Here is a 15,384-nt window from a genome sequence, read left to right as displayed (position 1 = left end):
ATTATCAAGATTTCATGAGGGAGGGAAGAAGGGAAGGAGGGAGGGAGGTGAAAAAATGAGGACCTGATACCAAGTGGAGAGTAAATATTTTGAGAATGATGAGGGCAATGAATGTACAAATGTGCTTTACACAACTGATGTATGTATGGATTGTTGTAAGAGTGGTAAGAGCCCCTAATAAAATGATTTAAAAATTTTTAAAAAGAGCTTCTGGGGGTCTTAAATGCTTGAAGGTAAACAAGCAGCCATCGAGCTCAGAAGTAACAAAGCCCACATGGAAGCACACCAGTCTGTGTGATCACCAGGTGCCGAAGCGATCAGTTATCAGGCATCAAAGAACAAAAAATCTTATCACTGTGAGTAAGAGGGAGTGTGGAGTGGGATCCAAAGCCCATCTGTAGGCAACTGGATATCACTTACAAAAGGTTCATGGGGAAGAGACAAGCCAGTCAGGGTGCAGTATAGCAAAGATGAAATACAACTTTCCTCTAGTTCCTAAATGCTTCCTGCTCCTCCTCCCCCACTCACACGATCATGATCCCAATCCTACCTACTACCCCCGACCAACCCACCCACCCACACTATCATGATCCCAATTCTACCTTACAAATCTGGCTAGACCAGAGCATGTACAGTGGTACAAAATGGAACTGGAAACACAGGGAATCTAGGACGGATAATCCCTTTAGAACCAGTGGTGAGTGGTGATACTGGGAGGGTGGGGTGAAAGGGGGGAACCGATTATAAGGATCTACATATAACCTCCTCCATTGGGGACAGACAACAAAAAAGTGGGTGAAGGGAGATGTTGGACAGTGTATAATATGACAAAATAATAATTTATCAATTATCAAAGGTTCATAAGGGAGGGGGGAGCAGCAGGGAAGGAGGGGGAAATGAGGAGCTAATACCAGGGGCTTAAGTTGTTGGGGGAGGTCAGATGCTTACATTCATCCTCTCAGAGGGTGATTAGTTGCCAGACTGCAGGGGTCCTGCTCCCTGCTCTTAAGGACTAAGGACAGGCCTGCAGTCATTGATTTGGTTCCTGTAGGTGGGGTTCACACCCTACTGATAATGGTTCCTATGGAGATCCAACTGCCATCCTGACTCTAGGATCCTCAGATCTTTTCACACATCCTGTCACATGTATATCCCCATTCCCTCCTCTTCCTATTGCAGGTATGTCCCTAGACTGTCCCCCTCATTGCTGTATAACCAATGGTGCAATCCCTCCCTGTGATGTATGTCTTTACACCTGTAATTAGTGGGCTTGCACGCCCCCAAAGGTATATAGGTCTTGCCCTCCTTCCCTTCCCCCTCTCTCCATGTGGACCATCAAGCTTGGCTGAGGTGAGCATGCTACCATGAAATGTGTCTGACTCCATTATTGCAATATGTTTTATCTCTCATGCATGACTTTAATATAATATATATCTATCTATCAACCGTACAATTGTGCTTACTGAACCTGAGATTAGTGGTGGGGGGCTGGCAACCCCCCAGCTCATACCACATTAAGTGGAGAGCAAATGTTTTGAGAATGATGAGGGCAACGAATGTACAAATGTGCTTGACACAATTGATGTATGTATGGATTGTGATAAGAGTTATATGAGCCCCCAATGAAATTTTAAAGAAAATTTCTTTAAAAAAAGAAAGAAAGAAAGAAAAATTCTTGTTGCCATCGACTCATTGCTGACTCACAAAATTTTAGACTTTTTAATGGATAATTGACTATCCATTTCATTTAATCATACTTCAGGGATACTTTCCCAGCTACTCAATTTTCAAGTGCCCTTGTTAAATATATCATTTAAAACTACATTATTTAAAATAAAGTTCTTAACTGGAAATTAATGGTAACAAATCTTAATACTTTTATTTTTAAGTTTTACCATGTGTATATTCCTTAGTAAATATTAATAATATCATTCTTTGGTGAGACTCCAGAACGCAACTGGTTGGTATTTACCTTCCTATCTTCATACTCAAGACATTCTATTTTTTAAATTCTATTTATCTTATAAATTTATACTATTTAAAAATGATATGGAAGCAGAGTAGATTTCTAAAAATTTAAGTCATAGGAGAGTATCTTCTTCACCAACCCAGTATGGGCTCTCTAAGTAGTCCTTATTTATGCTTGTTTTTGGATACAACTACACAGAACACACACCATCAATTAAGACCACAGTGGAAACACCTGGCAGACACTACCTTAGCCAAATGATCAGAGGGAAAGGCACAAATCAACATCCTGTGCCTCCTGGTGAGATGCTCTAAGAACACAGCATCATTTCTGTAGTGCTCCTGCCAAAACTACACGCTCTAAAGCTAACAGTGAGGAATCACCAGACAAAAGAAATTCCAGGGGCAGTCTCCACTTAACTGGCCAGTATGTTTCTAAGAGCTGTGAAGGTATAAAAAATATAAAGGAGTCTAAAAAACATTGACAACTAAAAGCAACCTAGGACCCTGGATTCGCTTGTGGACCTTCACTCCACTAAAAACGAACAGTCTGTGGAAGAGATGCTCAAGGAGCCCTGGTGGCGCAGTGTTGTTCAAGTGTCTCCCTGCTAACTAAAGGTCAGCAGTTAGAACCCACCAGGCACTCCTTGGGATAAGGATGTGGCAATCTGCTTCCACAAAGATTTACAGTTTTAGAAAGCCTGTGGAGCAGTTCTACTCTGTCCTATATAGTCATTAGGAATTGGAATTGGCTCATGGCGATGGGTTTGATTTCGGTATTGTAGTTTTATAGGGCAGTGTCACAGACTTAAGGAGCCCTGCTTCTTTCCAGAAGCAGACTGCTACAGCTTTCTCCTGCGGTACAGACGGTGAGTTCAAACCACCAGCCTTTGGGTTAGCAGCATGCTCTTTAACCACTGGCCACCAGGGCTCCTTTATACTAATACACTACATTATGCTAGATCAATTCCAACCAAAAACATTCACAGCCATCAAGTTGATTGGCTCACAGCAAACTTTAGGATAGAACAGAATCAACTCCTCCTGCAGGTTTCTGATACTGCAGAAAGCCTCATCTTCCTCCAGGCAAGTAGCTGGTGGTTTTGATGTGGACCTTGCAGTTCTCCTCCAACTGTGTGTAACTCACTGTGCCACCAGGATGCCAAGATCTTATCACTTAAATCCCTTAAATATGCTAAAGTCATAAATTACCAGTACAATGAGTCACAGTGAAATTAAGCCAACCCTCAGGCAAATTCTCAGAATTACCTGCATGCCATAGCAAATTCCAAGGACAGGTTTGCCGATAGTGAATATTGCTGGGTCAAACCAGGGTGCATCTTCTGCATACACGGAATTAGGTCCTCCAGAGATGATAATAGCACTGTGGATTTCAGAAAGAGGGTCAGTGAAGAATCAACAGCTTAATTTTTACAAAGCTTCCTGTCCTCAGTACCACCGAGGAAGCATATAAACACCAATCCCGTGATTTTGATATTTCAGTACATGGGAGCTGATCCAGGCTCTATGATTGCTAAATTAATATCTTCCTACACAGCTTAATTTTACTCAACTTTATTACAATATTTGAAAAAAATCTATCAATTCAACATTCACTTAACACAAACTTCCAAATACATAAAACACTAATGCTAAGATCTGTGAAGGTGAGCATGCAATTCTTTCCCTCATCAGTGAAAAACCTGAAGTACTGAAGGGAGGTAAAGAAAACTAGGTCTTTTAGGAGCCTAGGACACTTTGTTATGTAAAGCAGATCACAGAAGGATCACACATAAGGTAAGAGTTCAAGGCCCAGATGGCTCAAAGCAAAACACTGTTACCACAAAGAATGGCAGAATGTGAACTACAGATTATCCACTTTTGCCCTATTTGAATCTGTTTAACACTTGCAAGTTTTCCCCGACATCCAGGACAGGTAGCTGCTGTACAATGAAACTATTGATGGCTTGTCTGGCCATTTTTCTGTAACTTCCTTCAGATGCTGTGCAGTGCTGAGACCAGAGGCCATGAAACTCTGAGGTAGAGTGGCAGGAGGGCTTCCTAATTCATCGAAGCACAGGTCAAGAAGGATCGTGTGGCTAAAAGGCTGAGGATCAGAGAGATATGTCACTGGCTGAGAAGACAGACTGCTGGGGACCAAAGACTGTAGGCCTTAATACTTTTTGATCATGCCTTGGGGTAACTTGTTAACTTCACTAATAAACCCTTTGAATCAAACTGTCTGTGGCCAGTGCAACATATAATCAAACTCAGCAGATGGGCTATCGGAAGAATGGTTGGTGTCAGAATTAGGAGGGTGGAGAGGCTGGTGTGGAGTTGGATTCTTCTTTAAGTAGTGGCCAAAGGAGGTCAGCTGTGGCCCCTATGCCATTCCATCAGTAGCAAACATCCGTTTTGCCCCACATGCCTCAGAACCCAGAGTAGTACTACAAGTTAGCAATAATAGCACAGGGCATTCTACTGAGTCCAGCTAGTATAAAAGAAGCTACAAACTTGAGGTTTTTATTCCTCACCTGGTCACTGAAAAATCTTATTGGCACCCAGCATTTATTTTTAAAAATGTAAACATTTTTATATTAAAATTGTCACACAGAAATTCAGATTTCTGACCTTTTAGGGAAAAGGGGGAGTGTTAAATCAAGCAACCCTGGGCAGTCACTCCTACAAAACCAAACTCCCTGCCAGAGAGTCACTGTTGACTCATAATGACCCTAACTAATGACCCTCTACAGCAGGGGTCCTTAAACTTTTTTAACAGGGGGCCAGTTCACTGTTTTAAACAGAGGGCCGGACTATGTTTAAAAAAAAAAAAACCATGAACAAATTCCTATGCACACTGCACACATCTTATTTTGAAGTAAAAAAAACAAATGGGGCAAAAACACCCGGCAGGCGGATAAATGGCCTCGGCTGGCCTCATGTGGCCCTCGGGCCATAGTTTGAGGACCCCTGCTCTACAGTAACCCTACAGGGCTACAAAATACCATAACCTTTAGACTTGTGTATCATCTCCAGTTTGCCACACATCTTCACACACACCATACACACTTATGTAAGCTTTTTACTCAAAGCGAAATCCACTGCAAGTCAATTCCAATTCATAATGACATAGCAGAATTGCTCCTTAGGGTTTCCAGAACTAAATTTCTTGGAATTTCTTTTCTTTTTAAAACAGTTTTATTAGCACTTCATCTACATATCATACAACTCATAATTCAATTATATAAAGAGCTGTACAATTGTCACCATATTCATTTCTAGAACATTTTCTTCTTCCCATAGTCACTGTTATTCATGAGTTTCCCCCTAATTGTGGCAAGATTACAGACAACAGAGGAAAGACTACATCTTCATGAGCGCACAGTCTTGCCTTTACTGCAATGTCTGATGAGATGCTAACGTTGGCAGCCTGATGCTTAGCTCGCTGTCAGCAAGGCTCCTCTTACTCAGCCTTAAGGCCAAGCCAAACCCACTGCACTGACACAAGTCGGACTCACGGAGTTGCTAAAGGACAGAGTAAAACTGCTCCCTAGCATTCCTGAGGCTATAAAGCCTTATAGGGACAGACAGCCTCACTTTCTCCTGCAGAGCAGTCTGGTGGGTACAAACTGCTGGCCTTGTAGTTAGCCCAAAGCACACTCCACTACACCAAAGTATCCTCATACGCAACTTCAGTTTGAGTTGTGGGACTCTTGACGTATACTTCTAAAAGAAAACGTAATACAAGATCTAACCAAATCTGCTTACTAACATAACACATTTGGATTACAAGTCACTTTTTAATTACTGACTTCCTACTACATAAAAAGGAGTCCTAGAGGCACTGTCGGGTAAATTTGGACTGATAATCTCAAGGTGACCATGCAAACCCACCAGCCCCTCTGTGGTAAGAGAGACGATGCTTTCTGTACCCTAAAGATTTACAGTCTCAAAGGACCGATGTAAGGTCAATGAGTTGACAGTGACACAATGGCAGTTGTGTTGGTACTATATTAAAGTATAAAAAATATATCACTAAACTTACAATACATCTAGTAGCAAAACAAAGGTCGAATGCATAAAAATTACTCAGCAAATCAGGGTGTGTTTGATCATTAGTGTGTAGCATTTTACACATCCATTTGTTAAACAAGAGCTTCTTCATGACAGTAGTACTATACATACTAAAAGTAGTGTTGAGAAAACAATTTCCCTTTACATACAAAAATACGTATTTGAACAATATGAAAACAATCAGGGAAAGTGCAGTGACAAATTAGTCTTTTAGCAGAAATAAGTTGGGGAATGCACGTGTGAGACTGCTATTGGAAACAAACAGGAGCAAAGACCTGGGGCCCCCAAAACTAATTGACAGCGTCAAACCCAAAAGCCAGGCTAGGACATTTTTAATATGTATAATTTACCAAGTTTAATGAGTTCAAAAGCCCCACCCTTTGGACTCTGTATGGGTAGCATGTAATGTTTGTTAGTCTCTCTCCTACAAAAGATACTGAAGACAACCTATCAGAAGATAAATGTTGCATCCTTAAGATAAGCAATTCTAAGAGGCGTAGGCTTAAAAATATAAAAGTTAAAATTCTAAAAACAATGAGTATTCAAACAATCTATTCAGCATTTTATATTTAGCTGTATGAAGGATTACCGCTGTGAGACCGTCCACTATCCCTCATGAATCTGCTGAACAACCAAAGGCAGTAAGGCACTTAGTACGTTTTTATTAGTATGATGGGCTTAGGCAAGGATGAAACTCAAGCAATAATACTTAAACCAATTATGAAAGTTCTTATCTCTACACTACCTTGAGAAGAGCTAATCTATTATATTTCCACCCTGCCTTTTTGAAACCAACTTGCAATTATGAGGCCCAATAAACCATGAGTTATTCCCAAGAGCAAATTTGTCAATTAGGTTATTCAAAGCTCTACAAACAGGTAACTTAAGAGGTCTCTGATGTCATAAAATGAGTAATGAACTCTAAGAAAACGGGTGGTCAAAACGACAGCTCAGCAGGCGATAGCAGTCTCCAGTGAGGAGTGTCCTGCCTCCCACTTCCATACCTTTTCTGGTTAGGAACCAAGCCCTGTAAAGCCTATTAGGTTAAAAACTCAAGGTACATACAACAGTGATTCATAACAACAAACTAGTGCTACTCTGCCCTGTGTTATCAAAACAGTAGTAGTGGATGGCAGGGGGTTTGAGCTTTGCGGTTTTAGAATTATACTAAAAGGTGCTTTAGTGCAGTGGGTTCTCAACCTTCCTGATGCCACGACCCTTTCATACAGTTCCTCATGTTGTGGAGGCCTCGCAACCAAAAGATTATTTTCGTTGCTCCTTCATAACTGTAATTTTGCTACAGTTGTGATTGGACGACCCCTGTGAAAGGTTCGACCTATTTGTCTACTCCCCTCACTGCTGCACTTGACTAGTCCTAAACAAAAAAGGCTAAGTTCTTAAAACTGTACAGTTAAAATTAAGGTTATTTTCTTAACTGAAAAGCTCACATTTTCACCTTACTTTTTGTCATCTTATCAGTAAAGAGACACGGAAAACTTTTAAAACAGCTCCATCACTTACTTTAACAAAAAATATTGCATGCTGAAGAAAATATTAAAATACCACACAATTTTAACTTAGTCTGTTCAGAAAAACCTGAGTGAAAAGCCTACCGGAATCCTTGCTCCTTGATAGCAAATGCTGGTGTTTCCAAGGGGAAGATTTCAGACTGCACAAACAGCTCCCTCACTCTTCGGTCTATGACCTTCCCATACTGAGCACCAGCATCCAGAATGACCACAGCTCCTTCGTAGTGGTGGCAGCCATCCTTAAGGTCTCCTCCAGCATTTTCCAGCTGCAAATATGAATACAGAATCTTAATTATAATGATCCATTAATGATCCATTGCTGTCTTTTCCAAAAACATATGGAAACAAACTATTAACTTAGAGGACTTTCTAAAGTTAGCAATTCAAAATACTCCTTTTAGAAAGCTGATAGTGTCTGGTTATCAAAAGATATGTCTAGGGTCTTAAAGGCCTGTAATTAAACAAGCAGTCACCTAGCAGAGAAGCAACAAAGTCCACCAACCTATGTAACCAATAGGGGTTGACGGGAAGAGGTATCACAAGTTCAAAACCAACGGGCTGTGAAAGGGTTGTGGATGCAATGAAGACCCAAAACGCACCTGTACGATAATTAGACAGCCCCTCTGAAGGGCCACATGGAATGGATAAAGCCAGGGTGCAGTGTGGCACTGCTAAACCACCCACTTAACTATCCTCTATGTCTTAAACAGTTCCTTCCCTTCTAGTAAGGTTTTTGTGTTTTACCTCACTAATTACATTATATTTGCATATGTTCATTTGTATATTTAAGATAGCTCAGAACATGAAAGTCAAGACAGATGACCCTTCAGAGACAATGACAAAAGTAATGGTTCCCCCTGAGGGTACTGGAAAAGGGTGGGGTGGGGCTGACAGCATAGATTGTATAACCCCACCCAGTGGGACTGAACAGAATTGTATGTGAATGGATATATTGGAATATATAAGGTGTCAATAAAACTATTATAAAAACACAAAATACTCCTTTAAAAGATTTTAATACATATGCAATATAAACTACACACATAAACTTATTACAATGAAAGCCACAATCTACTATATTAAAGAAACAGACCAAACAGATGGTACTGAGTACTTCATGTGCATTATCTATTAACAGAGTGAACATATGCATTATCTATTAATAGAGTGAACATACAATCCAGTTTTCCCAAAATAATTAATTGGTCTACGCCTGTTAATCTAAGATTAATATTGTCCCTTCTTCCAGTCTTAAAAGCAGCATGGTTCAGACAAATTATACATCTGCCCTACCATCACAGCATTCCTGAGAGAGGGACTACTGAGCACACGGAAAGTTTTGCTGGGTAGAGGAGGGAGGGACAGAAAAAGAGGAGCTAACACCAAGGGCTCATGCAGAAGAAAATGTTTTGAAAATGATGGCAACACATGTACAAATGTGTTTGATACAATTGATGTATGGACTGTTATAAGAGCTGTAAGAGCTCCCAATAAAATGATTTGCTACTAATAAAAAAGTTTTGTTGCCTACACATGTGCATGTACAATTTAACTACATTAGAATTTTCCTATTACGTGAAGAAATTAATTTGGTTGGACTGGATTAGATGCAAATGTATGACTTCTATAACTTTCCCACATTGAGCACCAGGAACCAGGATGACAAGCGCTCCTTCATGTAACTTTTTAATTATGAGTGTTGAAACATTTATCTGGAATTGGCTCCAAAATAATTCAAGAAAGAATAGCTGTGTAGAAATGAAACAATAGTGGCTGTGTAGTGTAAATCATTGAAGTTGGATGGTACACTGTACTATATTTTCCAGTTTTTCTTTTAAATTGTACAGAATTAAAAGCTTTAGAATTTTTTTTAGGGTATAGAAATCCATGTAGAAGTAGTATGTATAACAGAAACCCATTTGACTGTTTTCTGTACTTGAAAGAGTATATGCACATGTAAGAAAAACAAAAGTATTGGTGAATAACTCAAAACCAAACTCACTGCCATCAAGTTGCTGCCAACTGACAGCAACCCTGCAGGACAAGGCAGAACTGTCTCTGTGAGTTTTCAAGATGAACTTTTACAGAAGCAGAAAATCCATCTTTCTCCCAAAGAGCAGATGGTGGTTTTCAAACTGCTGAACTTTTGGATCGCAACCCAATGTGTAGCCACTATACCAAAAGGGTTCTATTACAGAGATTGTACCTGCATGATGAGAATTACAAAGGATTTTTAAAAATTTTCTCTCTAGGTAAAAAGCAACAAAAAACTTGTCAAATGAAAATGCTGAACTCAGCCCCTTTTTTCCCCAGAGTATCCCTTTTTTCACTCCTTTCCACTTACTGCTAAAAACCAATGCTGACCTTATATACAGCACCATTACTATTTACACCACAATAAAAAAAGCAATCACAACCAACTACAAATGACAATTTGTAAAAGGGACCTAATCATACACCAGCTATAGTTAGTGTAAAAAAAGGACTAAGGAGGACACTGAAAGTTTTGCTGGGTGGGTGAGGGAGGGGAAAAAGAGGAGCTAATACCAAGGGCTCAAGCAGAAAGATAATGTTTTGAAAATTTTCCTTTTTAATCATATAGCCAATCCAACAACCTAAAAAAAAAAAAATCAAACCATACAAACCAGCAGAAATTTAGGGAATGTAATTAGTGCAAAAACACAAAGTCCTTTCAGAAGGTGCCTTCAGTCTTAAGGATGCATGTACATATTCCTTTAAGGAATCCTTTTTGTTCGTTTTTAATATACAGATTATTATTTTTTAATGTGTCCTAGGCATGAAACAGCTCTGGCCATGATTTAGGCATCAAGCTAGGAAGAACAAAGGGCTGCCAGTCTACTCTGCCCTTGACTGATATAAGAGCACCACTACCAATCAGGTGTCTCTTGCCCCTAGCCAAGGGTAAATAAATTATTTTTTAAAGACTATTACTTTTTTGTATAAATTTCTTGGATTGAAACCCATAATAAAGGTTCTTCATAATTTTTGCTAAATTCAAGCACAACCTATTTTTGTTTGGCTTTTAAAAATTACAAGTCTGTCAGTTAGCATGGTTCTAATAAACACAAATTTCAGTTATTGTAGTTCATACCATGATGTGGTTAATTCACACCAATCCCCCAACAACATGGCTCAAATTTCAGGTACCATATTTTAGCTGTAACTGCAAAAAGTACAAATGCTGCCAACTCTTCAGTTCACAAGTCACTACATGAATAACAAATGAGCACCATGATCGGAGGAGCATAGTCACATAAAACTGCAAAGCATGCAACAGTGCTGTCTCCTTGTCTACCTGTGAAATAACAAGACATGGATAGTCCAAAGGAGGAATTGGCCAAGAAAAATGAAAAGACAGCAAAGAACTGAAAAAATGAAAGTGCCGGAAATATTAAGAGGAGTGTAGAAGAAATGGCGGATAGACTAGCTGACAGTAGGAATGTTAACAGCGTCCACCATTTGAGAGACCAGACACATGCAGTCCAAGGAACTTGGTGGAGGGGAACTTTTCCAACATGAGGGAAATGAGTAAGAGGCACCCAAGAAAGTGACACCTGAAAGAAAAATAAAATAAAACAAACAAGACCAAATTTATTACAGGAATTCTTGGGAGATAATGTGCAACCCCGAGAGCACAATACACAAAATGTTGGACTCCATCAAGGCAGAAAAAAAGATGCGCAGGTAAGCATTAATCAGAGTACTCTTGATAAGGTTTTAAAGGAAATAAAAACATGTTAACTCTCAATATATGTTATAAACTGGCCTATACTAAATTACACCTAGCCCTTACTTATAGATATGGTTATGGTCCAAAGACCAAGTTGTTATGGGAAAATAGAGGATAGTACAATAGATTGCAAAACAAACCATAATTACATCATTACAGAATGGCCAAACCAATGAAAGCCACAGCTCCAGTAGGATGATAGATAAATAACCTTAACTCTCAGAGCGAGCGTTACTCTCACCTAGCACCTCCGCATTCCTGGCTGCCAGATGTAGAACATCAATACACAAAATAGTCCAGCACATTTACTATAGTCTAACGTGCAAAATGTTGGATAAAGAAATTGTGTGAAGGTCGTTTACACATTATACTGTTTCTTTTCATTTACCTATACTTTCATAACTAATGATAAGTTTTTAATGTTTTAACAACAAAAAAATTTTTGAAGGTCATAAAACCAGCATAATTTCCCCACTGATTACTGCCTGGTTTCAGCTTACAGTCATTTTATGATTTGCCATGCAAAGTAAGGACCGTCTTATTTCCGTAAATAAACTGTTTAGTCAAATGATTTATTTTAATATATACTTTTTATCATTTTATTGGGGGCTCATACAACTCTTATCACAATCCATACATGCATCGATTGTGTCAACCACATTTGTACATATGTTGCCATCATCATTCTCAAAACACCTGCTTTCTACTTGAGCCCCTGGTATCAGCTCATTTTTTCCCCTCTCTCCGGGCTCCTTCTCCCCCCTGAACCCTTGATAATTTATTAATCATTATTATTTTGTCATATCTTACAATATGTACTTTTAAAACCAAATTTCTAAAAACATTCAAACACTAAGAAAATATTGTGACTCTTCCCGTACCTCTTTCAACCTCAGCCTTGCCCGTCCAGCATAAAACCTCAGCAACTTAGGGGAGAACAAAAAGCCCCCAGCAATGAAAGCAGCTTCTTTTCCTTAAAACATTTGAATTCCCAGTTAACAAAATTTCATTAGACTCTCATTTTTCAGTAGAGTAGGTAATGTCCTTAATGGAAGAAGGGGCTAGATGATTACATCAATAGTTCTAAACTGAAAGCCAATACCACGGAGCACATATTTTTTAAAATGCAAAAGAAAACAGTCTAGAGTTTTAAAAGATAACGTCCCTCAAAAGTCCTAAGGTCATCATAATAATGTGCATGATGTTCATAAAGATATCTTTTGAAGTCTCAAAGACCATATAGAAAAGGTATATCCAGCTATCTGATCAGAACACACAGGAACAGATGAAGGGGGAGGAGAGAGTGGAGCACATTCTGGCCCATCAGGCTGAGGACGATGTTCTCAATTAGAGCAGCCAGTCCAAAGAGAAGACCACATGGCCAGCCCCACTGAGACATGACGCCCCTCACTGACCCACAGCCCTACAGGGGACAGCACCAGAGACACAGTGTGGGAATTGCACCCCATCTGATCCCCCCTCACTGAGGCAAAATACTAAGGGGGTGCACAGAAGAGCAAGGGAACAGAGCGGCGAGGTCCCCAAGGAATGCTGAAGGTGGACCAGGGCCAGGGCATTGTGCCCCAACAGACTGGACTGGAAAACATTCTTAAAGGCCAACAAATGATCCTTGAACTAACTACAAGCTTTTCTTTCTTGTTGTGTTTTGTTGTATATAGTTGCTTGGTTTTGCTCTGTCTTGTTTTTGTGCATGTTATTATCTCCTCAGGGCTGTCTAAATAAGATAGACTGGATGAACAATCGGAGGAGAAAACAACGGGACCGACAGTTCGGGAGGGACATGGGAGAGGGGGAGGTGGGGGAAAGGTAGTGGTGTTAACAAACCTAGGGACAAGGGAATAATAAGTGACCCAAATTGGTGGTGAGAAGGGTGTGGGAGGCCTGGTAGGGCATGGTCAAGGGTAATATAACAAAGAGGAATTGCTGAAACCCTGGTGGGGACTGAGCATGATATTAGAACAGGAAGAAAGTCAAAGGAAATAGAGGAAAGAGCTGGGAGGCAGAGGGCATTTATAGAGGTCTAGATAAAAACACGTATGTATATAAATATATTTATATATTAGGAAGGGGAAATAGATCTATGTGTATATATCTATAGGTTTAGTATTAAGGTGGCAGAAGGACATTGGGCTTCTACTCAAGTACTCCCTCAATGCAAGAACACTTTGTTCTATTAAACTGGCATTCTATGATGCTCACCTTCCCGACACAATGGCTGAAGAAAAAGGTGAATAAGCAAATATGGCGAAGAAAGCGGATGGTGCCTGGCTATCAAAAGAGATAGCGTCTGGGGTCATAAAGGCTTGAAGGTAAACAAGTGGCCATCTAGCTCAGAAGCAACACACATGGAAGCAGCACACCAGCTGGTGCAATCACAAGGTGTCGAAGAGATCAGGTATCAGGCATCATCAGAACAAAAAAATCTTATAGTGAATGAGGGGGGCAGGGGGAGTACGGATTGGAGACCCTAAGCCCATTTGTAGGCCACTGGACACCCCCTTACAGAAGGGTCTCTCAGGGATGAGATGAGCCAGTCAGGGTATGATGTAGCAATGAAGAAAAATACAACTTTCCACTAGTTCCTAAATGATTCCGCCACCCCCACCCTCCCCCCATTATAATGGTCTCAATTCTACCTTGCAAGTCTGGCTAGATCAGAGAATGTACACTGGTAAAGATAGGAACTGGTAACACGGGAATCCAGGACAGATGACTCCTCCAGAACCAGTGATCAGAGTGGCGATGCTTGGAGGGTCGAAAGAATGTGGGGTAGAAAGGGGGAACTGATTACAGGAATCTACATATAGCCCCTCCCTGGGGAAGGGACAGCAGAGAAGAGGGCAGGCGGAGACGTCCGACAGTGTAAAATATGATAAAATAATAATAATATATGAATGATGAAGGGTTCATGAGGTAGGGGGAGTGGGGAGGGGGAAAATGAGCAGCATATATTAAGGGTTCAAGTAGAACGCAAATGTTTTGAGAATGATGATGGCAACAAATGTACATATGTTCTTGACACAATGGATGGATGTGTGGATTGTGATAAGAATTGTACGAGCCCCCAATAAAATGATTAAAAAAAAAAAAAGATAGGAACTGCAAACACAGGGAATCCAGGGCTGATGATCCCTTCAAGACCAGCGGTGTGAGTGGAGATACTGGGAGGGTAGAGGGAGGGTGGGTTGGAAAGGGGGAACTAATTACAAGGATCTACATGTGACCTCCTCCCTGGGGGACGAACAACAGAAAAGTGGATGAAGGGAGACATGGGACAGGGCAAGATATGACAAAATAATAATTTATAAATTATCAAGGGTTCATGAGGGAGGGGAAGAGGGGGAGAGGGAAGGGGAAAAATGAGGAGCTGATGCCAGGGGCTTAAGTGGAGAGCAAATGTTTTGAGGATGAGGGCAATGAATGTACAAATGTGCTTTACACAACTGATGTACGTATGGATTGTGGTAAGAGTTGTATGAGCCCCTAATAAAACAATTTAAAAAAAGAAAAGGTATATTCACCACCCTATTTATGCATAGGGCAAGATGATATATGGCAGACTCTGGGGAAAAGATGGTATCATTTTTAGGTCCTCTTGAATCCTCATAAAATCATTTATCTAAAAAGCAATACCAAAACATCAAGTGTATTTACCATATAACTAAATAGCAAGTTATCCCTCACAACCCTCACTCCCAAACTCCAAATACGAGTACCAAGAAACAAACCCCATAGCCACAAACCTTAAAGTTAGGACAGCTGTGTAGGAGGAACCAGAGAAAAGAAACAGAATCCCTAAGGGGCTGGCGGCAAAAGAATTCCAGTGAGAGGTGAACCAGAAGACCAAACTGAGGAAGCAGAGAAAGTGAAGATGAAGATGCAGACCCTGCTCTTCACAGACTCGGTCAAGCCATCGCTTCCAGCAAAGCAAAACTGAAGACGAAAAAATATGGAAACCCAGTTCAGAGAATCCTTCAACATCAGATGACTCGAGACGCTCGAGGATCAAGAAAAGCGCATATATTTCAGTGATGAGGAGGA

The 15,384-nt window shown here is 40.3% G+C and overlaps 1 protein-coding gene and 1 non-coding gene across 3 annotated transcripts in view; both read right to left on the bottom strand.

Annotated features, from left to right (window-relative positions):
- The window catches only part of GMPS (guanine monophosphate synthase), a 71,729-nt gene that overhangs the window by 36,928 nt on the left and 19,417 nt on the right, over positions 1-15,384 (bottom strand). For both annotated transcript variants that reach the window (XM_075546955.1, XM_075546954.1), the window contains exons 2-3: positions 7,656-7,837; positions 3,238-3,352 (exon numbers count right to left, since the gene is read on the bottom strand). In XM_075546955.1, the coding sequence (XP_075403070.1) occupies positions 3,238-3,352; positions 7,656-7,837 (297 nt within the window). The remainder of the gene's footprint in view (positions 1-3,237; positions 3,353-7,655; positions 7,838-15,384) is intronic.
- LOC142447744 (small nucleolar RNA SNORA48) lies at positions 10,354-10,496 on the bottom strand. The gene has a single exon (XR_012784401.1). It is a non-coding gene; the product is annotated as a small nucleolar RNA SNORA48 (small nucleolar RNA).

The sequence above is a fragment of the Tenrec ecaudatus genome, chromosome 4, assembly GCF_050624435.1.
Source record: "Tenrec ecaudatus isolate mTenEca1 chromosome 4, mTenEca1.hap1, whole genome shotgun sequence".
NCBI classification, from domain to species: domain Eukaryota; kingdom Metazoa; phylum Chordata; class Mammalia; order Afrosoricida; family Tenrecidae; genus Tenrec; species Tenrec ecaudatus.
The sequence above is the reverse complement of the archived record's forward strand: the minus strand, read 5'-3'. Positions and strand labels throughout refer to the sequence as shown.